Below are 25,322 nucleotides of genomic sequence, written 5' to 3'. Positions count from 1 at the left end.
AGAATAGGATGGGTTCAACACTGACAAGTGCAAGGTGCTGCACCCGGGAGGGGAAGAACCAGCACCATACCTACAGGTTGGGGAACTCCCTTCTCGGCAGGGCAGAGGCAGAAAATGATCTTGGAGTCCTCATTGATGCCAAGATGAACATGGGCCGGCAGTGTGGGGATGCGGTCAGCAAGGCCAACAGATGCATCTGAAGCAGGTCCGGGGAGGTGATCCTCCCCCTCTATGCGGCACTGGTCGGGCCGCAGCTGGAGTACTGCGTCCAGGTCTGGGTGCCGCACTTCAGGAGGGACGTGGACAGCATGGAGAGGGTCCAGAGGAGACCACTCGCATGGTCAAGGGCAGCAGGGCAGGCCCTACGAGGAGAGGCGCCAGGACCTGAACCTGTTCAGCCTCCACAAGAGAAGGCTGAGGGGGGGATCTAGTGGCTGTCTATAAACTTGCCAAGGGGGGGCCAGTGGGGAACGGGAGAGACCCTGCTCCCCCAAGCACTACCAGGAGTAACGCAGAATAATGGCCGTAAGTTGACTGGGAGTAGATTCAGACTAGACATCAGCAGGCACGACTTCACGGTCAGGGCGGCTAGGATCTGGAACCAGCTTCCCAGAGAAGTGGTGCTCTCTCCTACCCTGGGGGTCTTCAAAAGGAGGCTAGATGAACACCTTGCTGGGGTCTTTTGACCCCAGTAATCTTTCCTGCCATGGCAGGGGGGCGGACGTTATGATCTGCTCAGGTCCTTTCTGACCCAACCAACTATGAAACTGTAAAAATGCCTCCCTGAACCGGTAAGTCTCCAAGGTGCCACCTTGCCCTTTTTTCTACCTGACTTCAGACTAACACAGCTTTCTACCTCTATGTTCACCACAAAATACTCTTGTTCTAATAATCTAGAATGAGCCATAAGAAATTTCCAAATTGCATGTTTCACACAGAATAATTTTGCAAAAAATAAATGTGCTTAGGTTTGCATTGAGTTCCGGAATTTCCCAGCTTGGTCTCTTGTCCACGTTGGACTGTGAACCTTGCGTTTTCACTGGTGATGACCAAAGAAGAAATCCTTGAGTCCTCAAACTGGGTGTCCATCTATAGAGAAATGGCTTTTTCCTTTTGAAAAAGGCTGTGGTTAATGTGGAGAGTTTCAAACCAAAACCTGGGGTAATGAGGAAAAATTCAATGAGAATTTATCAGCTTGATGCAGGAACTGCTTGTTGGCATTATGTGGCCTTTGTTATGAGGGACGTCAGATTAGATGACTGCAGGTCACTTTCTGGCCTTAAAATCTGCAAATTCAGAGCAGGGGGCTGGACCTGATGATCTCATGAGGTCCCTTCCAGCCCTAAACTTGTGTGAATACATGAATCTCTGCCCTGCAATCCTGTTACCTGCACTGGATGATGAAGTAGAGGGGTTATGTCACACAGGAGCAATATCAGAAGATAGATGATAGGATTTTCCAACGTGCCCGCCCCATTCCTAAGCAGCTTGTGGCACCTAAAATGCTGCTTTGAAAAAATTAGGCTTCCTGTGGACTTAAAGCTGAATTCAGGCAGTACTCCAGCAAATTCACAGGAGCTTACGCTAAATCCGAATCTGCCTCGAGTCTCGATAATAAATGTTAATAGCACCCTGACAGTACCCAGTGCAGCTGCGTTATGCGGATGGTTGCAGAGCCCCGTCATCTCTTGTTGGAGGAGGAAGAGGAGTGTCTATGATTAAAAGTGTTGTTTGCAGAATTTTCCCAAGAACTTTGTAATAAAGGGCCTGTTCAGTCAGAATATTTGTGTACTCATGATGGGTGGAGACCTCCATTGAGTCCATTGTCAGATTCTTTTAATTAGCTTTTCCCACTTTAAATATGGACCCAAGGCTCTCGTTCTCCCTTTCCCAGACTGGTAACACTTACTGTTGTCTTTGTTGTCCTTTCAAGGGATCTAAAAAGTGCTTGGCTCATCAGAGCTCAAATAGAGCGTCTCCTTTCCTTCCCCAAATGGTTTGTAGACTCATTTCAGGCACGTAAACCGATAGATGGGGCAGGAGGGGAAGAGAAGTAGCAATGGTATAAGAAGAAAAGGCTGTGGATAAAACAAGCAAGGCTAACATGGTTACTGTGGTGCTTGGGCAGGAGTTCAGTGTCTTTATCTTATCAGTGAGAATAACTGAGGATGCTTCAAGTCTCTCCCTTCTAAAGGTAGACAAAATGAGGTGATTGCCAAGTGCTATCAGTGGAAGAGCTCATAGTAGGAGCTCTTGTAGCTTTAATTGGGACCTTCCTTTTAACTCAAGGGTCAGAGCCCCATGTATCTGGAGCTGCAAGCGCTGCTTCTACTCCGAGATTTGTTGATCTGTGTTCTTTTTATAGTTGCTCAGACAGATATTGATGCTACCAGTGTCCAGATAAATAAAGGAATAATTGAATAATTTTCTGTAACCTTTTGCAGGATTGGTCCCCCTTCTCTCTCTCTCTCTCTCTCTCTCTCTCTCTTCATTGTTAGCACTTAACATTCTTGTTTTCCACCATTGCCAGGTTTTTGTACAAAATCTGACGGTATTATTGGCAGTCTAGTCCAGTAAGTGTGGGAGTTATACATAGAAACATGCACAATTTCTGCACGGTAGAACTGGAAGAGATTGAACGTATGAACGTAACAGGGTTGCTCAAAATGTTCTTGTGGCAAAATACGCAGCTGTAATTGTACTTGGAGCAAAGTGTTGACATTTAGTGTTTGCATTGAACTCTGTAAGGGAATGTGGCACTGAGGTCAGAAAAAAATTAAGCAAATGACATTTTTAAACTTTTGGATGCAGGAGTTTTGTATGGAGGTGGATGGATTTAATGCTGTTGCCGGTGGTTTAGATTAATTTGATCTGTTTTTCAGGGTGCCCGAGAAACCTTTGAGAACTATTACAGGAAACAGAGAAGAAAACAGGCCAGATTGGTGCTGCAGCCCCCTTCAAACATGGTACGCCTGTAATAGCTTTAGCCATCACAGTTGCTTTGCTTGATAAAGCAGCAAAATGTTGTCTCCACATTGTTGCACGTGTGTGGTCTCTTGTTTGTTTCCAGTTTCAGTGTCCTCCTTTGTTTGAATCCTTGTTCACTTTTCTTTGTTGCAGCATGAAACATTAGACGGCTACAGGAAGTATTTTAATCAAATTGTAGGGTAGGTATTCTTTTTATATACACATTCTCTAAATGTGTGTGTGCTGTGTTGTTGAATGGCAAGCAAAAAAGGAAATGTTCCTCTTTTTGACAATTCATTTAAAGAGCCAAAGCAGGAAAACTGCGGTTTGTGCTTCCGAAGCATCTGAGGGAGAGGCGTTTTAGTGCATCCGTAAACTTTGTCACCGGTGCCAGCAGTTTAGAGACTTACCAGTTATTCTGCACAGTTCGCATATGTGGGAGTAAACATGGCTTGTGCACCGTGTATGGCAGCTGAGTACTGGGATGAGCTGAACAAGCCAGTGTCACGCTGGATTATGCTGACAGTGTCACCATCTTGGTCTGAATGCTGAGACTTTTCCTTGAGGGAGGTCGGCAAGGAGTTGGTGACGTGGGCATAAGTGTGCAGCCTCTTTCCTTGTGGGTACAGAAAACTCCTGGCTGATGCAGCCTGGTGTATGGCCCGGTCTTTCAAAACCAGCCAAACTTCAAGGGAACAGAACCTAGGGCGACTGTTTTGGAACAAATGGGGTGGCCTGGAGAAATGCTAATCAACCAAGATTGGAAATGACTTTCTATCCATCTCGGTAGTCAGCATTAATGAAATGTACAGTGAAGCCTGGCTGTTGCTTTAGAGCAGTGGTACCCAAGCTTTTGGCCCCACAGGCTGGAAGAGTGGTGCAGGGAGGGTCTGCCTCCAGTCTGGGGGCCTGATCTGACGTGCCATGTTGCAGCTGGATTGGGCCTGGATGGGGCCGACTAGCCTCTTCCCTCAGCCCTCCTGAGTGGGAGCCCTGGTGCCTCCTGCCACCCCAGCCCCGTGCACTCTGCGTGGGTCCCCACCATCCCACTCTGCTCACAGCCCCACGGTCCTGGGTCGGGCCCCTGTGCATAGGGTCAAGTCATTTGGGCCACGAGGTGGTGACAGTGCTAATTGCCATGACCCCCCCCAAATTTCCAGACCCATGGGAGCCTGGCTGGTCAGATCACGTGGCTCCACATGTCATACCTTGAGCATGCCTGCTTTATGGCTGAATGTTCCCCACTGTGTAGAGATTTACAGTCTAGATTCTGTACATTGGCCTTTTTTAATGTGTTATACACAATTTTGCTGTGATTTGCTACCATGTTTGGTAACAGGAGAAATGGAGATAATTATTTTATTCTGGTGGACTGAGCTTTCTACTGCATTCACAGATATCAGCTGGCTTGGAAGAAATGCCAGTAAAAGAAAGATGTAACAGAGGTGTCTTGGTAGTGACACAGCTATACTCTGATTGCTGCTGGCTGGACTGATGCTGTTTTAATCAGCAGTACATCTTAAGCGACTGGATAGATAACTTCAATTAAAACGCTGTCCCTCTCTATGCACAGAATCCTGTTCCTGGGAAGTGACATTTTTTGTTTTCTGAACTGCTTTTTTTAGTGTCTAAAATTAAAAGATAACTTTAAAAAGCCAGAGTAAAATGGGGCAAGGTTATTACAGTTCACCCATCTCAACAGTCCAAATGCAAAAACAATATTTCACGAGAACAACTTTACCTTGGAAGGACTGAATAACTCACTGTCGTAAAACAAAATAGTAATATGGCTAGGAGAGATGCCTGCACATTAGTTACGTATTTCTTTTCTCTCTACAGCTGGTGATTTGAGGTTTTTTGCTCGTTTTGTAAGTCATTTGCATGCAATGTTTGTAAAACCACATGGAAGTCATGGACTCTAAGCTCTGACTGCTCTGCCACTTTCTTTCCTGTTAGTTTTTTTGTAGTTGAAGATCACATCTTGCATACAACCCAGGGCTTGGTAAACAGAGCCTATATTGATGAGCTGTGGGAACTGGCTTTGTCAAAAACCATTGCAGCCCTAAGAACGCATTCGGTAAGTAAAAGCTACCGATTATTCGGCTGCTGCTGTGAGTATGACCCGATGCTTTGGAAGGTTTTATATTTATTGTAGCATTGCTCGGGGTGCATTAGTCAGTTCTTTGGGTGTTTTGGGATGGAGATACCGGTGGTGTCTTCAGGAAGTTTTTTTTTTTTTTTGGTTCTGTGAACCCTGGATCCCCCAGGATCTTCTGCAATGAAGCTTCATCTGTTCAGAAGACTGGGTCCTCATTTCAGCTCTCCATTATTTGGTCAAAAGCAGTGAGGACTCATGGTAGAAGTGTTATCTTTTATTTGACAAACTAGATTTTTGCCCAAAAAAAAAAAAATCATTAATTCATTATTTGGTCAGTCATTTTAAAAGACCCCAGCAGAGGGCCCCAGCTTGTTCTCTACTTGACTAATGTCTCTATTTGAGATACAGACCGGTTTGGTATTCCCTTCAAATCAATGCCAGCTCAAGACACTGCCAAGTTAAAAATCATATGGCTTTTTAAAAACAAACATGTAGATTTCCTTTCTTATGTTAGTGTCTTGGACGATTAAAATTGAAGGGATTTAAAAGAATTTAAATTTACTTTTCACCACTTGTGCGACAGTTATACTTCTGGCATTTGTCTCCTTGGGCAAAACGAGCACTAATCAGTTTTACTTTTCTTCTCGTGCTAACATAATGCTGCCCTGTTTCAGTTGCAAACATTTAAAAGGGAATTTTTTCAGTGTCTCCATGCATGTTAAGGGAAAAAAGTTCCCATTGGTCTACAGTTTTAGAAGAAAAATCTAGATTTTTTTTTTTTTAGGTTCCTTACAATTCTTTTGATATATAACTTCCCTCCCCCCCCATGCTACTCTAAAATTGGTTTAAAATTAACAGCCTCTTCTGGGTGAAACAGTAAAATAATATTCAGCTACTCTCAGTGACAGCTGGTGAGCTCTGAAAATGGGGAGAAGGTGTTTCGAGTCAGTTTATGGCAGGCACATCTTACTGATCCAGCTGCATATAGGCTGCCTGTATATGTGCTTGCAGGTGGGGAGGGAGGTGTTTTAATTAGAGCAGTTCCTGGACAGCTGCTCTAACTAAAATGCCTCACTGTCACATATATTAAGCCCCCTGCGTTTCAGAATGGCTTCCGGCTTATTTCTTAGGTCCACTGGTTTTCTGAGAGGAAAGCCTCAAAAGTGTGTAGTGTACAGGGCACAGTTTGCTGTTTACTCTTAAACCATTTTCCATTCACTTAGTTTTGATCTTAGTGGTCATGTCTGAATTGCATTATAAAATAGCAGTCCGGCTTTGCTAGCGTGGCTGTAGCATGGGTTCCCCATAGCTGGGGAACCCATGCTACAGACCTGTTGCTCTCAACGTGCCCTTGAATAAATACAGCATCTCCCTATGATCCTCAAATGTTTCCAAAGCATGGTAACTCTTTTGATGTGGATAAGCCAGCGGTGCTCAGACTGTGGCTCTTAACACAAGTCTTTTTGCAGAAAATGCTAGCGGTGTGAGGTTTCCAAGGGTTTATGGCATGCATTTCATAATAAATGTGCTTAAGGCAAGGCTGCATATGGGTGCCATAATGTTGGAAATTTGCCATACATCCATAAATGTTGTACCCATCAGCTTTTTTCCCCTCTTGAACCGGAGGGTGTTTTACCACTGTTCACCTGGGTGTGGTGGATGTTGTGGGAGCTCTTCAGTTAGCACTAACATCCTTTCCCTTAATGTGGAAATTGAGAGAAAAATAGATGCAAATATTACTAATATAAATCCATGCTCCCTTTAATCCAGGGGCTTTTGGTGGCAGTGCAAACCGTGAGAGTGAAGCAAACCAAAGTGCTTCTCTTCTCAATTCTAGTAAGTTTGGTGGTATGACAAGCTGTACTGGAGTTGTCGAATTTTAATTTGCAATAGAAAGAGGTCTTTAGTGGTCAGAGTTGTGTGCAGTCCACCAGCATTTATACACGACTACAGGAGTGTGCATAAAGACCCATCGTGTCCGTCGCATGGTACTCGGATTTGCTGGGAAACTGTCACATTGGTGAGGCTGTTTCAGATATTTCTGTTCAGCCAACCTCTGCCTGGATTTCTTCCTTGCGTTTCAGTGGGACATCTTTTATCATTCCTGATAGCTTTAGGGCACCATCTTTCTCTTTGACTCTTTCTTTTTTTTGGACAGTGAAATGGAAAATGTCTCTTTCAATCTTTCACGATGATTTAATAGAGTCCTTCCTTCTCGAGTTTCCAATGGGCTCTAAATCTCTGTTTCTTTTTCCAGCGTATGAATAGTGGTTCTATTTTTGGTAAGAGTCTGAAACTTTGCATATTTCACCTTTTAGTAAAGTTGTCTGCTAGTGTAAAAATGATGTGCAGTGTTACACGAGACGTTTTGTGATTCTGATCTGTGTCAGTAGGCGATATATTGTCAGTGGGCTGTATGCTCTTTAGACTGAGATCTTAGAGCTGTAGACCCTTGTTGCTTGCATCAAAATCTGGACATTAATTTTAATAGCCAAGCAGTTTGGTTTTTTCCCTCCTGATGCCACCAGAACCTTCCAATTAAAAATGACGATCCTCTTCATAAAGGGAGCTTGGGGGGGGTATCGTGTATTTTGCAATACCTTTATTAACATTAAATGCAATGCAATTAATATTCAGTAGTAGGTAATGCTAACTCCCTTTGGTCTGTCAGCATAATTATTTGTTTTTTAACCTTTTCCTCCTTAATCCTGTGATTTGAAAACTGGAACTCCTAGGTACTTTAGGTTATACGAGGGCAGCTATGCTCCATCCTAGATGATTATTCATCATGTTGAGTCCCAGGTGCAACCTATTGTGGAACGAAATAATGTATCGGTATTTGTAACTTGTGATTTGTCATAACAAGCCTTTATTACACATTATTAAAAGCCTGCCAATAGACAGGCCGTATCAAATGTCTTGGCATTATCACCTGCGATGAGGGATTACTGAAAGAATTGCTCCAACTTCTATTTGTAGAAATTAAAACCGGTTTTTGTTTTCGCCCTGTCCCCTGCTTTAGTCATACTGTTCTGACCCGAACCTGGTTTTAGACTTGAAGAACCTCATAGTGCTGTTTGCAGACACGCTCCAGGTATGTGCCCCTCTCTTGTTTGTGATTCTTGTGAAAGGATTTAAACCTGATGATGGATGTCGGCTTGCCGTGTCAGCTTGTTTTCCTCTGCATTTGGTGAGGGATGAATTCAGGTGCCAGACTGACGGTCTGGAAGCCAGCTTGCTTTCCTCACGGGGTGCACAACCTGCAGGCAGTGTCCGTGAAGCTATACACGTGATTGACCTCTGCTCCGATTCATGCTAATTAGCATGTCGGAGCAGACTCAATTAATTAGTGTGCTGCAGCAGCCTCTGCGTTGCGTGGATTCAGCATCCCCACATTTCAAAACGAGCTGAGGCGCTTTAACTAAAGCTTGTCTAACTAAAGGCAGGAGTATGGCTTCTGAATGGGAACTTCCTAGACTTTAAATGCCAGAGGTTGTAAGTGAAAGAGGAATAGGGGGGAAAACATGGTCATCCCCTGTTCACTCTCCTTTTCAGCATTCATTCTCTGCCACTGCACGACACAGGATATTGGGTCAAATGGACCTATGGTATGACCCAGTAAATGGCAATTCTTAAGCCAGTAGTGTTCAGCCACTACAAATCTGGGTTGAATTTGAATGGGCTATTAGGAATGAAAGTAATTTGCATAGTTTCCATGTCCCTGGGCCATCCAGTCTTTAGAGTAGTGTAAATTTGGTGACTTTGAGAAGAGCAGAATCGACTTTCTAATTCCCGTGTCGGCAGTTCTTCACTGAACTTAAGTGCTGTTTTTTTTTTTAATCGCAGGGATATGGCTTCCCCGTAAACCAGCTATTTGACATGCTGTTGGAAATCAGAGACCAATACAGTGAGACGCTCCTTAAGAAATGGTCAGGAGTTTTCAGGTAAGAAACTTTTGAAGAAAAAAATACGCTGAATAATGCACACGGATGTTACATGTGTATCAATTTTTTTTTTCTTATTCAAAGGAGCACTTGTTACATGCTTGCATATAAATGTTGGCCTCTATTAAACTAGCTGTGAACGATCATCTTGGGACAGGGAAAGAAAATACAAAAACACCATGGTGTGCATCTCATAGATGGGTATGCTAACTGTGTGACATCAACTTATGCTGTACCCTGGACCACCTTCTACACAGGATACCTTCGCTATAGTGTAGACTTGCATAATTGGCATCCAGGAGCAAGCATGCCTGTTGTCAAGTCAGACCCAACTTCTATGCTTGGAGGAGAGCCACATGCGTTAATGGGCATCAGAAGAACTCTGGGAATGTATCCTATGATGCTTTGTGGTGCCATAAGCTGAGCCCCTTGACAATTCATTTACAGCAATCTGTGGGGGAATTTGCCTGTCTTTCTGGGTCTCTGGGGGTTTATGAATGGCCATTGGAGGACTACAGCATTCAACGGTTTAGCTTGCATCTTTGGGGAAAATGTTACTTGGGCTTTTGCTTCTAACTTCACAAGGTCCAAAGCACCCCCAAACTGGGTCCAGAGGGGTGTGTTTGGAGGCAGGAGGAAGGGACCTGAATAAGGCCTAGACTACCTCTTCGGTAAGGACAATACCCATAATCATGGGCCATGGAGACTGTTAAGCCTATTTCAGCTGTTTCAAATTAAGCCTTTACAAGCCAACTCATGGCACCTGTTTCTTGCATCATAGTACAGTGTTGCAACATTACCATTAACTTACTCCATCATCTGTTTGTCCTGCTGGTGAGGCTGGCCCATCTGCACAGGAGCAAATTTCCACCCAAAGTCACGTTTGACACCACTAGATGCTTTCCCCATGGAGGCTCACTGTAATCGTTCTTCTGTTTTACAGAAATATACTTGATTCGGATAACTACAGTCCTATACCAGTAGCTAATGAAGAAATCTATAAGAAGATTGTAGGGCAATTCCCCTTCCAGGATGCAGAACTTGAAAAGGTAAGGAAAGCTTATAACAGGCCCATGTCGGGATAAAAGTTCCTTTGTGTACCATTAAAAATCAGCTGCTGCTTCTTGGTTGTTACCAACATTTAAGGCTAAAGTGGGAAGCATTTCAAGTGCACTTTCCCCGGTTTGTTTTTGTTGGTTTGGATGAAGAAAATAACTTGTTAGTGTCTAGTCAGTTTTGCTTTCAGATCATTATGTGCAAGCCCTGCTCTGCGGCGCTTGCAGTATAAGACAAGGGAGTTATAAAAATATCTGCTCCCACTGGAATTTTACTTTAATTTTAAGGAAATGTTTGGATTGATCTTATTTATTTGTTTTAATTTCTTCAGATTTCTAAGCGAGCTACATCCTGGATTTTGTAAAAGCTTGTTTTCACAAAACGTGAAAGAAGGGCCAAATTTGACTGAACCAGTGTCTCTTAAAAGCGTGCTTGGCTGTGGACTCAACATCTGGTAGACAGCATGATCCCAGCCTGGGCAACATAATTATGAATGGCAGATATTTTTTTCCAATCCTCTTTAAGCATTCAGGCTTTAAAAAGTCCATTCCCCCTCCAACCTAGGGTTGAATTTCTTTCCCTCTCAGGGCCATCTGTGCTATAGTTGATTCCAAGCTAAGGAGGGTGTTGTTGCAAGGACAAGACCTCTGCTATTGGTGGTGGAAACACAGAAATGGTGGAAAGAGACTGAGGAAAGTGTCTGGTGTGGGGCACGGTGGGAAATCCAAGCTGTGGGGTCTTCCAGTGCGAGTTATGGATCCGGGAGATGGGCATGGGGGTAGTTTTCTTCCGCCTGGTCCTTTTGAACTTCACATTCCCTTCCAGGCCCATTTCAGAATCCAAATCCTTTACACACCACTACGCCATTTGTAAGTGATTATCTGGTCTTTTACTTGGCTGAACAGCTTATACAATATACAATAAATGCTGGCTGCTTGTTTCATTGCTCAACTTAGCTGAATATTAGAATTAATTTGAATACTTGGAACACGTTATTGGAAAGCGGCTCCCTCGCCAGGCTTGGCCGTGAGGAGTTTCTCTCTGCTGAGTATCTGCTCTGGGGCTTATTTGAATTCTCTTGCACTTTACAGCAACCATTTCCAAAGAAGTTCCCCTTTTCCGAGTTTGTGCCTAAAGTTTACAGTCAGATTAAGGAATTCATCTACGCCTGTCTGAAGTTCTCTGAAGACCTTCATCTGAGGTAAAGTATGACTCTACCCGCAGTTACTCACGGAAATACAAAGATAACTTTGTAGTTTCTATTTCTTTTTGCTGGAAAATCTCACAAAGCTTTATAAACATTTCTTTCCTTAATCCTCTGTCAGTCAAATTGACTTGGATCCCCCTCCTCTAAGCGAAAGGATGGAGACGGCACACTCCCCTCTGTTGTGATATGAGATTTTGTACATATAAGCGTCCTGCTGCTTTCTATAGAAGAGCACAGTACCTTGCTGGCTTCCTCAGTGGCTAGTAAAAAATTGGGGTGTTTCCTCTGGGATACCTCCTCTGACTTGTTTGCAGTGTGCAGCTTGACCCCACTGGAGAGGGGTAACCATGGCCATTTCGACCATCAGACATTATGGAGGCTGAGACTTCGCTGAGCATCTGTCTTGCAAAGTGCTTCTGAAAGGATGGTCAGGAGCTTCTTGAAGCTAAAAATGTGGGTATCCTCTTCTGTACAGGGGCAGAAAGTACAGAGGATGGCCTATGAAACTCTTCTCCTCTTCTGGGAACCTGCAGGTCAACCAGCTCCACCCCGAATTCTTTGGGGGCCCAAGGGGACCTCTTTGGGAGCCAAGGGGATGTTGCATAATGGTTTTACTCCTGAAAATTCAGACTTGCCCCACTTATCCTGCTCCAAGGGATGCTTTTAGACAGGGTTTCCTCTTCAGGCCATTCCTCTTTCCTTTCCCTTTGTTGACTTCACTTTCCCCACTGGGCTCTGTGAAAATGGCAGTGTAGCATTACAAGCATGTTGTCAAAACCAGGAGTGTGCTCCACCACAGGATCATAGGAAAGGAGGGCTGGAAGGGACCTCTCAAGGGCATCTAGTCCAGCCCCCTGCTCAGGGCAGGATCGTCAATGACTAAACCATCCCTTCTTGGTCCTATGTGCACTATGAGAAGACAGCAAGAAGCCCTGCTCCTTAATACTGGCGGTGTCCATGCACAGCTCCCTTCTCCCCATTTAGATCAGATATCCACCTGTGCCTCTTCAGAACAGGGGCCTCCCCACAGACCCTCTCAGCAAACATCTGCACTGCTTTAAAGAGGTCTTAGAAAAGTCATGAATAGTTTTGCAGGCACCTGGCTATGCAACCAGTTTGTCCAGGGCAGTAGTTTTCAACCTTTTTTAGACTCAAGGTATCCCCTTGTTTTAGATTCCAGGCACCCCTCCAATAACGTCAGTTCTTTGCTTTCACTTGTTTTTGGCCTGCAGAAAACAGAGCAATTCTTCTGTTGAAAGAACTCCGTATAAGGCCACAGTAGGGCTGAGTGGTCTTAATGGTATGGACCCCTATTTGAAACCTCTGGGTTGATCTTATGAATCATATTTGCACACCTACCTGAGCTAATGTTGTGTGGCACCCTTGAAAGGATGTCAGAGCACCCCAGGTGCCGTGGCACCCTAGTTGAGTTACTGGTTTAAGGCCAAGGGCAGTCATCCGGACAACTAAGCTCAGGACAGCCAAAACGCTACCACCCCAGGCCTCCACTACATGGATTAAAGGAGAAATTTCTCCAGCTGGCTATTTCAATAAATTCATGAATTTCATGAAACAGTCTTGGAGAAGGACTCCTAAAGTTTCACTTGGCAAGGGTAAGACCATAATCCCCTTTATATATAGGGGCTGACTTCAGCCAAAGGATTCAAGATCCTTCACTTGTTGGCAGGGGAGAAGTGTACCCACAGGCCTAGCTTGGTAGAAAAGTATTTAAAAAAATAAGAGTTAAACAGCTGGAGAGATTTCCTGTTCAACCCTCCCCATTTCCCAGCCTGTGAGGTAGGTGTGTAGCATGTATACTCGGGCCCAGACCAGTCAAGAGACTGGCTCAGGGTTGCATAGTATTGTCCAAGTCAGGAATAGAAACCAAGATTGGAAACCGAAGGGCTGGAATTGTCACTTGCATCGCATGCTCTCTCTGCTAAGTACTCGGCTGCTGTCGGAGCATTGTTTTCATTGAGCTCTGCGGCTCCAGAAATTCCAGCTCCTTCTAGATAGGTAACATCTTGGTTTGTTTTTTTTCCTTGGGGTTTTTATAAATAAAGCAAACAAGGTTTGAATCTGTTTTTCAAAAATCCTAAATGCTGTATTTTCTTGCATAAAACGTGCACCTTCCTACCCCTGACCCAGCTGGGGGATGGAAGGAGGGGGTGGAATTGGGGTCCTTATTAAATGTGGAAATTTGACAGTAAGGATTGGTGGCAGATTAATTGCCCTGGCTCCCATGGCCCTTAATGCTACTGCCACTCTGCTGCCAAATGTCTGGACCCCTGGGGAGCCCCCATCCCGCTGCATGATGTGGATCCACATGCGGGATCTGGCCTGCCCACGGGGTGGGGCTGCAGCTGGATTTGGCGTGTTGGATATGGCCGATGTGTAGGGTCAGATCCGGCACATGGCCTTAAACTTGGCACGTGACCCAGGATCCGGCATGCGGGGGTGGACCCAACATGCAGCCCCAGACCTGGTGCACTAGCTCTGTTCCTTTACCTGTACTACAAGGCAAAAATTTTATTTTTCTTCAAGCTGTCTGTTTAAAAACCAGGGGTATGCTTATATTCTGGGCATGCTGCATGCAAGAAAATATTGTTTACTAGCCTTCCTCCTTGCCCAGGTGCTCTGATGCAGTTTTCACAAGAAGGTGCAAGTGTGTGATAAGCCTGGAGAACAATTATACTATTTAATTATTACAAGGTGGGACTTTTCAAATCTCTGGTTGTAGCTTTAACAAGTAGTGACTTCTTCATGCAGAGGAGGAGGAGCCCTCCGTCCCTTATGTCTGTACAATGGACAGCTAGCTAGGCACTCTGCTGCATTTGACTGTCTTCCCCATGTGTAGCTTCAGCTATTGACTGTAGCTGGAGGCTGGATAGCGTATCAATGGGTCTGATATTAGGTGTTGCAGTCATGGGACTGCGGGGTGCCCGTGTCTTAAAGTTTTCCCAGAGTGTGCAAAATGCTTCGTAAGCATTGATTTTGCTTTCCTTGCTGACCAGGGAAGCTGTTGGAGAAGTCCACTTTTTTTCTGCCATGGAAGCTAAGATCCGGGGGAGGGTTCTCACTGTCAGTACTGGCATTTAATCATCCTGCGGTGGATGGCAGGGTATTCTCGCTGGTGGGCCCCTAGGGTCTTACCCCGTGGGTCGCCATTAAATATTTTGGCTTCCGAAGCCACCTTGCCCTCTGCTCTTTCTGCGAGATGGTTCCGTTTCATAGAGATGTCAGATTCATCTCGCTCCTCCAGCCGTGCTTGTCTTGGAGCACAGCTAAGAGCTTTATGCTTTTAACCATTACAGAGATGATTAGGTTTGTCAGAGAATGGAAGAAAAGTGTTCTCCTGGGTCCCACCTCGGGGCTTCCCCATGGACAGGTTATTAACATTCCTTTCAACATTGGATTTTTCAGCCTTTTTTTGGAGAGGTGAGTTGGGGTAGGTCGGGGGGAGGGAGCTGAGCTGTTGGGTTTTTCCAGCCAAACGCACCGAATATTTCTCTGAAAACCCCTGTTGACACTTTCTTCATTTCATCCTGACAGTTTGAATTAGTTTTTATTAGGAAGTTTGGCTACAAAGCCGGCAGCAAGTTTTCTTTCTTTCTCTTTCTTTTTCTTCCTTGGTTGTCATTTACCTTGCACCCTGGAGTGATTGGGGTCAGGCTGTCAATCACAGTAGGCATGAAGGTCATGGCTACTGCTATGGGATATGGGACATCAGCTGTCATTAATACAGACAGTTCTCTTAAATACTCTACAGTCTTTTCCTGAAGAATAGGCCCTACGGCAGAAAACATGGCTCATATTTTTTTAAGTTATTATTCTAAAGCAGCTCCTTGTATTTGTTGGACAGAAATATTCTCCTTTTAAGTTGACGTGATTATGAAAGATGTTTAAAGTATTTAAACTAAATTCTTGTTTTAAATGGTGTGTCTGTATGTGTGTACACATGCACATTTTTTATTTTCCTTGACTAATTTGATTTTAAAAACCCCCTCAGTTTTTAAGTATTTCTTCCCTGGAACAGGTTTTTATAAGATGCATCCTGAAGTTTCCTCCCAAGTAGCTCCCCTTAAAAATTTCCGCTTGTTGGAAAGATTCCACCAGCTCCAGAGGAATTTCTCATTTTGAAGATATTCCTCTTGGAATCAGTAGGTGGAAAATTAAATGTGTCAATTCTATGTCTAACAGCACTTTGATCTTACCAACATAAGGCCCGATCTCTGCAAAAACTTAAGTACAGATTTTTTTTGGTGCCAAAGAAGTTTAGAAGTGTAAGTCACTGAAGTCAGTGAAGCTTGTGCACCTAAATCATTTGAAATTCCATTTTTAAGCAGGGATCTGCAGTACAAGAAATAGTCGGTCTTTATACCATGGCTTAATTCGGACCAACAATTCCTTTTTTTGGAAATCCTGCTTCTCAGTCTCTAAATTGATTTTTTCAGGTATGCATGAGAAGTCAGCATATTGTGCTGCTGGAAAGGGGAGAACAAAAGGATTGATACTGCAGTGATTGGCACGGCTATAAAGAGCCTCAAACAAGTTGTAGCTGGGATTCAGATGAGACCAAAGGTTAAAAATCCTTAATATAGTAAATATAAATACCATGGTCCTACTCCAGGGTATGAGAGGAAGTGAGGGAAATCTTTTCATTCTTGGTGACGTGAGAGAATTAACAGTAGATGCTATAATTCAGGAACATATGCTGAGTACCCAGGTCCACGATGACCAGAAGTTGTTACCAATTAATTGTTGACGTGTGGACTGAGATCTGTTCTCCCTGTCCATTCTGTGTCACAAGTGACCAGGACCCATGAATGGGCATTGGCTCTTTGTCAGCAAGTCTTCTCATCATGGCTCAGCACCAAATCAGTCAGAGGGACCTGGGCTCCTGACTTGTCCCTACAGTCTAGGTCTACCTGGAGGTCATGACTAAAGGCTCTTGATTGGGCAGTGTGAGGAATCCTGCCTGCATTTTACCTGTTTTGTGGATAAACCCACCTTGGAGTTTGACGTATACCCCTGTGCGGGCTGTGCGAATAGCTATTCTGTGTACGTCTCGTATATACATCGCTAGTTGACTTGCCCAGTGGTCACCTAGCACCTTTATCCAAACATAGAACTAAAAGTAAAATACTTGAATATCGTATTTACTTGCATAGCATATGCACCTTTTCCCCAGAAGTTAGCCCCCAAAACTGCAGTGCATGTCTTAAGTGGGGAAGCTGATTTTCTGCCTGGAAAATGCAGTGGGTCACGTTGCTTACTAAGAAAGCAACACTTAAAAGCCTTTGGAAATGATGCCGTTCTCCATATGGAAACCCATCACTTACCTTATTTGTGTCACAAATTGATGTATTCATGCATTAAAGGAGAGTCTGGAGCCAGACAGCATAATATCAGGGAGCTGAAAAAGAAAGCCCTTTGAAGCTCTAAAACACTGGCAACATTGAGCATTGTCATTAAGCATCAGTGGTTCATCGCTGTTATGGTTAAAATGTTGTTGCTGATTCTAAGGGTGAAGTTAAAGTCTAAAGTAAACCCTCCATTTTCGGAGCGTTCTGCCTTTTATTCCAGACGGCATGAGGAGGGTGGTATAATAACCTTCTGCAGAAAACACCATCTGCACCAGAGGAGCATCCACATACCACCAGCTTTTCCTGTTCTGCCAGAAGCATTTGTTTCTGAGGTCTGGGGCATGCATGCAGATCCCAGCCAGTGGGGAGCTGTGCCGGGGCTGGGCAGCCGGAAGCCATGTCCACGCTGCTGCCACTTCCATAGTGCAGCTGGGAGGTGGGGGAGAGGGTAGGAGAAGCAGCAGCTGTGTGGACATGGCTTCCAGCCGCCAAGTCCCAGTGCAGCTCCTGGGGTCTGGAAGCTGGACCTATGCTGCGTCTGGGGAGAGGTTGCAGGGGGGAGAAGTGGGATGCAGCTGGAAGTTGCCCAGCCCTGGCACACCATCTCACAGCTTAGCTGGTCAGGGGCATAGCCAAAGCCCTTGGGCTCTGGGTTGCATTCAGGGGCTCAGCAAGGCCATATGCTGCCAACTCCTGCTCTAGTATTTTTCCATAGTCCAAAAATGAGTGAAAGTTTTGAACTGGCTTTTCTCAGGGCTGTCGTGAATCTATGAATCTCTGGGTTTTTGAGAGTCACATGTATGTATTTGCGCACCAAACTGTGCTAACATTGCATAACCACCCTGCAGCACCCCTAAGCATCTCATGGGACCCCAATGCTGCAGCATCCTGATTGAGATTTGCTGTTCTCTGGTCTCTGGAGTGACCACTCTTGTAGGAGTCTAAAATGCCTTCTATGCTTAAGACGACCTAAAAAGCTTGAGAGGATGATCTCATGATTGCCTTATATCATTCACCAGCAGGACAAAAGGGCTTCTGGCTGTCGGGACCTGCTGCAGACTTCATTTTTGTTCATGCATATAACAGACCTGCTTTCTTTTCATTTTGAATGTGCATCTTCCTTTTCTCACCATTCGTCTGTGCAGGCTCCGTCCCCACATCTTCCCCATGCTTGCTGTCCCTGTGCTGCTCCAGCTCTTCTAGGGCAAAGTGAAACTCTGGGATCAAAGGAGCAGGGGTGCCTCACTCCCATTGGCAGTGGTGTCTTTTACAACCTTCGTTTGCTTTTACCGGCTGTGAATTTTCACAGGTCTGGCTTCTTTCATGCTTTGGCTATATTTAACCTTTTTATTGCTTTGTTGGCAATAAGTAACTCTGAGCAGGGTGGGCGAGGGAGGGGAGATGGGGAGAGCTTTAGAAATAAGCCACCGCTGAATGTCAAGAATGGAGCATCCAACCAGAGGCTGATGTCCAAATACCAGCTCCTTGGGCTGTGGTTTATGGCCCAGCTCAAACTCGAAATACAATATGCTAGAAGCCATATAAAGAACCAGCCAGAAGAGATCAAGCAATGTCTGAGAGGCACCATCCCACACTAACAAAAAGCACCATCTTCAGCTAAGGAAGGTCAAGAAAGAGCAGCCCTACCACTGTGGCCAGAGGGACCTAGGGTGAGGCTTTTCAGCTGGTCGTGGGCCATTTAAAAATGTCAAGAGCCAGCTCCTGCAGGGTGCTGACTGTTGACTACTCCCCTTGGCAGAAATAAGAGATTGAAGTGCCTAGAGTCTAGTGGAATTGGGACCCTAATTGTAAAGGGGCATTTAAGGGGGTGATCTGTGGGTGGGCACAGGTCCTGGAGTGTGGTGGCTGAGCCCACTTGAGGTAAGGGCAACTACACGCACTCATCAGCGGGTTTGGGAGCTGTGGGGTGGGAAGGGGCCTGCCAAGCCGCTGCCAGGACAGGCTTTGGGGAGCTGACATGCTAGATAGCTAAGCACAGAGCAAGCCTGCCTCAGACACAAGTGGCTGGAGATAACTTGAAGGCTTTCTTTTGTTTACCCTGTCGTTCTCTGCTTTGTAATCTCGCCATTTGTCAGGTAAAACAGGATAAGGAGCAAAAGGTCACAGGGTTGATTTACCAGGAGCCCTAAAGTTATTAATGTTTCTGAACTTTCCAGTCTGAAATGTTCTTTGCCATCCAGCTGCCTGTCATCCTGCTCTCAGAGATAAAGGCTCTGTCGTTTCAGGCCTAATGTGCTGCCGACGATAGATCAAAGGAGCCTGCATTTCACTTGCTTTCCCAAACCTGCTTCAAAAAGAAAGGATTGCACCTAACTGGGGGGAGAGGGCAGGGCTGCTGGCCAGAGGAACTTCCCTAGCAGTACTTTAGGTGACCTGCAAAGGTGGCCTCTTTTAATGGCCTCGATTTAGCTTTTTAATGAATGGAGAAAAGAAACTTTTTAAACCTCAAACATCCCTTCCCAAAATCCAGGCAGTGCTGACTCCCCTACTATTAAAGCTTTGTCAGAGGATTGCATGTTCTCAGTTGTAGGAGACTGGTACCATGATGGGGAAGAGGGGACATTATGTGCACAAATGCTTACTTTGAAGGTCTGGCCCCTGTTTTTTTGGCTGAATCAACCAGGTTTGAAATGGGATCTTTAGGACCAGGTGGAGCTCTGAATTGCTTGAAGGAAAAGATCAATTATAGTAATAGAAGTGTAGCAGCTTGGGGCTGTTTTCAGTAGAGCCTTCAATGCAGCGTGATGATGAGATAGCAGTGTTGCTCTGCTCGTGTGCGGATGCACCTCGCTGTTCGCATACCAAGTCCGCGTGTGTGAAAAACTCCAACTTTTATTAGCGTGGTAGGTATTGGCGCATGCAAGAATTGGCAGCTGTAAACATGTGCATTTGTACACACGTGACTTTGATATTCAGGCCTCTGTCCCCCAGTTAGCTTGAAAGTCAGTGTAATTCTGTCTCCTGGTGCTACACCAGTGTGGTTCTTGGGATGCGTGGTGGAGGATTACACACCACTGAAGAGCTAGTATTCCCATTACAGCTGTGTGGCTGCATCTGCCGTTGTAATGCCAATTAATACGAAAGGTTGGCCCATGCAGAGGTTGGTGAAGTACTGGGAAGGCTTCTGCAGCTCAGCTGGAGGAAGGGGTCCCTCCCCAAAGCTGCTTCACTGTCCTCTGCCTGGTGGCCTGTGGCATGCCAAGGCACAATGGTGGCTCCAGCTGGCGGACGGACTCCATTTCCCAGCAGCCCCTGCCTGCATGGCTGGGGCCAGTTTCCATGGAGACCCCAGCAGCTGTGTGCTGTGATAAGGGCAGGGGTTGGAGTTTCTATGGAGACAGGCCCCAGCAGTGCTGGCAGGGTGTGTGGCAGGGCACAAAGCTGGGCTGGGATCTTGTGGCAGCGACGGTGTGGTCCAGAGCCAGGGCAGAGCTGCAGCCTGCATGCTCCGCGCAGGCAGCGGATCGCAGCTCTGCCTTGGCTCCTTGCAACGGTGATAGCGTGATCCAGAGCCGCAATCCTCTGCCTGCACACCCCTGCTTGGAGCATGCAGGTGGCACGGTCCCAGCTCAGCCCCGGAGCAGCTCCCTGCCCTGCCCTGTGCCCTGCCAGCACGGCTGGGGGTGGTCTCCATGGAAACCCCAGCCCTGTGCCATCATAGTATGGCTGCTGCTGGAATCTCTATGGAAACCGGCCCCAGCTGCATGGGCAGGGGCTGCTGGCTGGAACCAGCCTGTAGGCTGGACTTTCCCCGCCTCTGCCCTGGGACGTTCGAGGATGGTTATCTCCGAGATCTGTCCCAGTAAAACTGGAGAGCTGTGCGCTCTCGGCGGGACTGAAGTCCTTCCTGCCCTGCAATGGCAAGAACCAGGCATTGCCTTGCCAGTGGTTGCTATGCTTTTTGGCTTGGAAAAGTGCACGCCAGCTGGGTGAGGGGTACCGTTAACCTCCCACACCCTCTTCTGCAGATCACAGCAGAGGGCAGGGGGCAGCTTCCTCCTTAGGCTCCTTCTTCCTCTTCAGGACCTTCCCTCCTCACGGTAGGTTCCTCCGCAGGTTTGCTCTACTCTGCACTGCCTCGGTATGCATGGAGGAGCAGAGGGGGAGCACTAACCCCAGCGGGGAGACCTGGGCCAGCTCTGTGGACCTTCTTCTAACCATGCACTGGGACACTGCTGCACTTGGGTGTGGGGGGACTTTTGGCAGGCAGAGCATTGAAAATCGGCCTAGCAGACAGTGCTGCACTTCTGCATTTTTATTGTTTGTATAAACAGCTGTTCAGGCTGAGGGATCTTCCCAAATCTGATTTGTCACAGTATAAAAATACACGTATGTAGCACTACTGTAAAACGGGCACGGGGCCTGTGGGGTTGATTCACAGAAGTGCCTAGTTTCCACGGCTTCAGTTTGAAGGGGGTGGGACCTGCATGTAATGGCACCTCTGGATATTGGGATCTAAAGCAGAAGGGTGGTCAGTTCAAGGTGTTAGCTTGGGATTCAAGAGATGACTTCAGGTCCTTCCTCCTTGACACGGACACGGGGTATGTCACTCGCTCTCCTGGAAGGCAGGGCCAATGATGAGAATGAAGGTGCTAAAGATTTTGAGGTGGTCTCATACTGGGTAGAGGGGACCTGGGATCTCCTTCTCCTGGATTTAAAGCATTTTGCAAATCGTTTTATTTCAATTCTGCTTTCCAGCTCCACCGAGGTTGACGACATGATTAGAAAATCCACCAACTTGCTCCTGACTCGAACACTCAGCAACTGTTTACAAACTGTTATTAAGAGGAGAAACATAGGGCTGACGGAGGTAAGCATTTCCCTTCCAGCAGGAAAATCCTCTCATCACGTTTCAGGTTATGTGATCTTTGTATTGACTTCACAGCTCACTGAGGGTGCCTTGTTAATGGCGTAGCATTGGTGTTGCTGTCAAGCGTTCACCTTTTTAAATCCTATGGGGAAGCTCTATAGTGTTGCTGAGCTTTGTGCATGGGGAGAGAATATCTTTGCTCAGTTCTCAGCTAGTTAGTTTAACAAGGAACATATGGCAATGATAAATTCAAATAAGGTTAAAAAAAAGACCTAGCATTTATATTCAGGCAGCCAGTTGGTATTGTAGTGTGTGATCAGAACGGCATTGGGTTAGGTGGTATAGTAACATGGACCTTAAAAGACCGTCCCTGTTCCAGAAATTATTTCCTGTCCAGGGATGTAGAAGTAACTTCCTATATGAAAGATGCCATTCTTGACAGTTTTTTCAAAGTGGTCGTGAGCCAACAATTTTCGGGTTGCATTTGTTGTTTGCAGGTGACTTTCTGAGAAGTTAAATCAGTTGAATGTTTGTAGATTTATAAGCTGCATACACATGTGTACCATACCTAGGCCAGTGGACTTCATAATCAGAGACAATGTGTGCTTCTGTAATATCCATGCTAGTAGTACTAATATCAGTATAATTACTGATTGTGGATACTAAGATGAAACCTGATCAACATTTGCTTTTATTTAATCGAGTTCTGTGCTGGCCTTTCTATGGCAGCTTTACAGTAAAAGGCAAAATTAATAGAAACAAAGCAAAAGAGGAAGCTGTAACTTGCTTTACCTTGAAAGTTGTTAGTGTTTTAGGAACATTTTATATATTCAAGATGTGAACTGCAACACGTCAAGACCTCCCATGTAGGTATCTTCTAGTTTCCAACTGGGATTCAACCCTGTCCTGCTCTTCAGACTGTGAAATATCCAGGTTGTAGCTGTATTGGTTTAAAGGAAAAAGCAATTGGGACTCGTAGTAGAGGTGATATCTTTTGTTAGACCATCTAGGTTTTTGCAAAAAAAAAATTCTTCAATTGTAAGCTTTCAGGCACAAACCAGACATTGGAGAAAAGATTGTAAAAGTTCTCTGGGTAGAAGTGAAAGTTCATATTTCCAAGGATTTCACAGAGGAGTCAATAGATGGAGTCTTCAGAGTACATTTGTTCTTGGGGGGCATATTTCTTTTCTTTCCCTGGTCCTCTTGGGGATCCTTGGCAGTAAGCAATGCAATGACATCGCTACCCTGTTCTACCCATTTTAGAAATAATTCATGGAGTATACAGAAAGAATCAAATTCTTAGTAACTTTGTGAATGGCTCTTAATAACTTCATAATTTTACCATGGTAGCTGCTCAGCCCTACTTTTTAGTATAAGCCTGATTCAGTGTTTGTTTCACTCTGGGAGGGAAGGTGATGCTAGAAGAAGAAAATAATAGGCTAAGGAGAGTGCGGAGGTGGAGGGTTTGTTCAGCTGCGTTGGCGCTGCTGCTCTGGAGCTGAAGAAGGATCCTGCAGGAAATGCCGACAGGTCATGACATTTCAGACTCCAGTTTAAAACAAAGGTCTAATTTGTCAGGAGGTGCCTGCCCACAGTGTTTTGCTTTGCAGCTCTTTTCATATGATTAAGCCTGGCTTCTCCATCCGGCTCCACATTGCTTACAAATGTACAGTTTCAGCAGCATGTTTCTACTTTTAAATTTTAAAACTGGCCTAAATGAGTAACTTTCCTTTCCAATTTAGTCAAGAGCAAGTAAGATGAGACCTTGCAACCAAAAATCGATTGTTTGATCTCTCCTGTGCAGGGCAAACATTGGCCTGTGATCTTAAAAGGAGAAGCTTGCTGAACTCGTTTGAGGCTGTTGAAGTCCTTTTTACGCATTCTCAATGTGTATCTCAGAGCCAGATCAAGGGTTAAAACCTTGTATGTTCACGTGTCGCTTAAGGCCATGTCCTCAGCTTCCCTCCTCACCCTGAATCTGCTGTTGACACAAACATTGCTTCTCCTTGAGCACACAAGAGACTGGAAAGTGGGCAGAGCACATGGCTTGGGAGTATCCTTAACATAGTGACAACCCTATAGACACCCACATCTCCAATGTTTCCCCCCCAACTATATCTGTCTTTTCAAGATACAGGACTTGGCTTGCTACCTCCAGTGCAAGCTTTCCATGCTGTTCTTGCATTTTACACTTCACAGTTTTCTGAAGTTTGGTCCACATCTGTCCACTGATTAGGTAGAGAAATACGGATAGTGCTCGCTCTCTCTCTCTAATGTATATATAAAAAATCTTCTCCTTTGGGATTCTTGTGGAAGTGCTTCATCCATCAACAGACTCTCCTAGCTGCTGTTATCTTAACTCTGACAGTTGGCAAGATCTAAGCATCCATGGCACATCACCTGATGCTAGTTTTTTACAGGAGCATGGCAGTCCTGAAACCTCACTCTGGTTTTCCTGCAAAAGTGGTTGCTGAATATTCCTTTAAAGTAGACCACCAACCTCTGTTTTCTCACTAGGAGCCTTCCTTTAGACAGAATTAAAAAATCCTTTCAGGAAATCATCCATTTTTTTGTGGTATGAGAGAAGGCCATGAAAGGTCAAGCTTTCTCTTCCCAAATATTATCCTTGTGGATTAGAATTTGTGACCAGGTAGCAGATAACAAATGCCCCTGCTCAAGCAGAGCTCAGGCAACATCCGCAGAAGTCTTCCTATAGATAAGATCTGTGAACTTACTTAGAGGCTTAGCCTGTACTTTTTACTAAGGATTTATGCCCTGTGTCTGGCGATTGGATCAGATGGCAAGCTCAGGAGGGCAGTTCTGCAATCCCTATTCAGTTAGCTGTAATGATTGCTCAGCCCTCCATCATGTCAGTCTGAGAACTGCTAGCTAAGCATTAGGAGGAGGACCCGCATGAACAAAGACTTGAATAGTTAATTATGACAGTAACTATAATTCTCCAACAGAAGTGGGGAAGCACAGTTACCGGGAGATGAGCAACTGCTCTTGTTTTCTAGAAACACTTTGAATGTGAACTTGCTAGATGCTTGTGGGATCTGGTAGATCGGCATCATCTAAATACTAAGTGTGCTGCAGCAGGGACAACGAATTTTCCCATCTACTAATTTGCACATCACATCTTCAGCCAGATGCATCCCAATCTCCCATCCAGAGACACAGTAGTATGGCATAGCCATTAACAAGGAAGAGAGGGTCAAAACTAATGCAGTGTTGGCACAGGGGGGTTGCAGGAGAAGGAAAAAAAAATTCCCAGTTGTTTGGGCTGCTGGGTGCAGAAGCATTGTACCCCAGCGTCGAGAAGGAGAGGAATCAAGTACCAAGGAGCCAGAGAGAGTTTAAACAGTTGATGCTGGTTTGTGGCAAGAGAACCAGTTGGCATGTGGGGTTGGAGGTGGCTGGCATGGGCAGACTATGGCTACTACAGACAGGAAGGCCAAGAGGAGTTTTGCGTGGCTAGTTAGCAGGTTCTAGGTATGTCAACTGCAGAAAATGTGTCTGAAAAATTTGTGCAAGGGGTAGGTGGGAAAGTCTCCTCTATCATTCAGTCACCAGGGCACGAGATGAAACTGGGCAGGTTTCTGAAGCCTGAGCAAGGATCTTGGGACGATGTTGGGCATTCACATTAATGCTAAGTTTTTGCTGGTAGCTACATTGGTCTAAGGATACAGGTAGGCAAGGTTCTTTGAGTAAATGTGATATCTTTTAGCTAATAAAAGGACTCAAAGAACCTTGCCTGCTTTTTCACACTAATGGCACTCCCTTTCAGGATGCTTCAGGCTATTGTGATGTAGGGCAGCCAAGAAGGGTGCTGAAAAAGTATGTGCAGTCTGTT

General features: G+C 45.3%; 1 protein-coding gene across 4 annotated transcripts in view; it reads left to right on the top strand.

Annotated features, from left to right (window-relative positions):
- Nucleotides 1–25,322, top strand: part of EXOC6B (exocyst complex component 6B) — a 415,476-nt gene that overhangs the window by 237,731 nt on the left and 152,423 nt on the right. For 2 of the 4 annotated variants that reach the window (XM_019552944.1, XM_019552943.1), the window contains exons 9-17: nt 2,883–2,966; nt 3,121–3,167; nt 4,924–5,044; nt 8,088–8,159; nt 8,912–9,009; nt 9,953–10,058; nt 11,157–11,266; nt 20,628–20,699; nt 21,358–21,469. In XM_019552944.1, the coding sequence (XP_019408489.1) occupies nt 2,883–2,966; nt 3,121–3,167; nt 4,924–5,044; nt 8,088–8,159; nt 8,912–9,009; nt 9,953–10,058; nt 11,157–11,266; nt 20,628–20,699; nt 21,358–21,469 (822 nt within the window). The remainder of the gene's footprint in view (nt 1–2,882; nt 2,967–3,120; nt 3,168–4,923; nt 5,045–8,087; nt 8,160–8,911; nt 9,010–9,952; nt 10,059–11,156; nt 11,267–20,627; nt 20,700–21,357; nt 21,470–25,322) is intronic. The other 2 variants (XM_019552946.1, XM_019552945.1) reach the window with 1 other exon arrangement.

The sequence above is a fragment of the Crocodylus porosus genome, unplaced genomic scaffold (assembly GCF_001723895.1).
Source record: "Crocodylus porosus isolate Cpor-Errol unplaced genomic scaffold, CroPor_comp1, whole genome shotgun sequence".
NCBI classification, from domain to species: domain Eukaryota; kingdom Metazoa; phylum Chordata; order Crocodylia; family Crocodylidae; genus Crocodylus; species Crocodylus porosus.
This window is presented reverse-complemented; position numbering and strand designations above follow the sequence as displayed.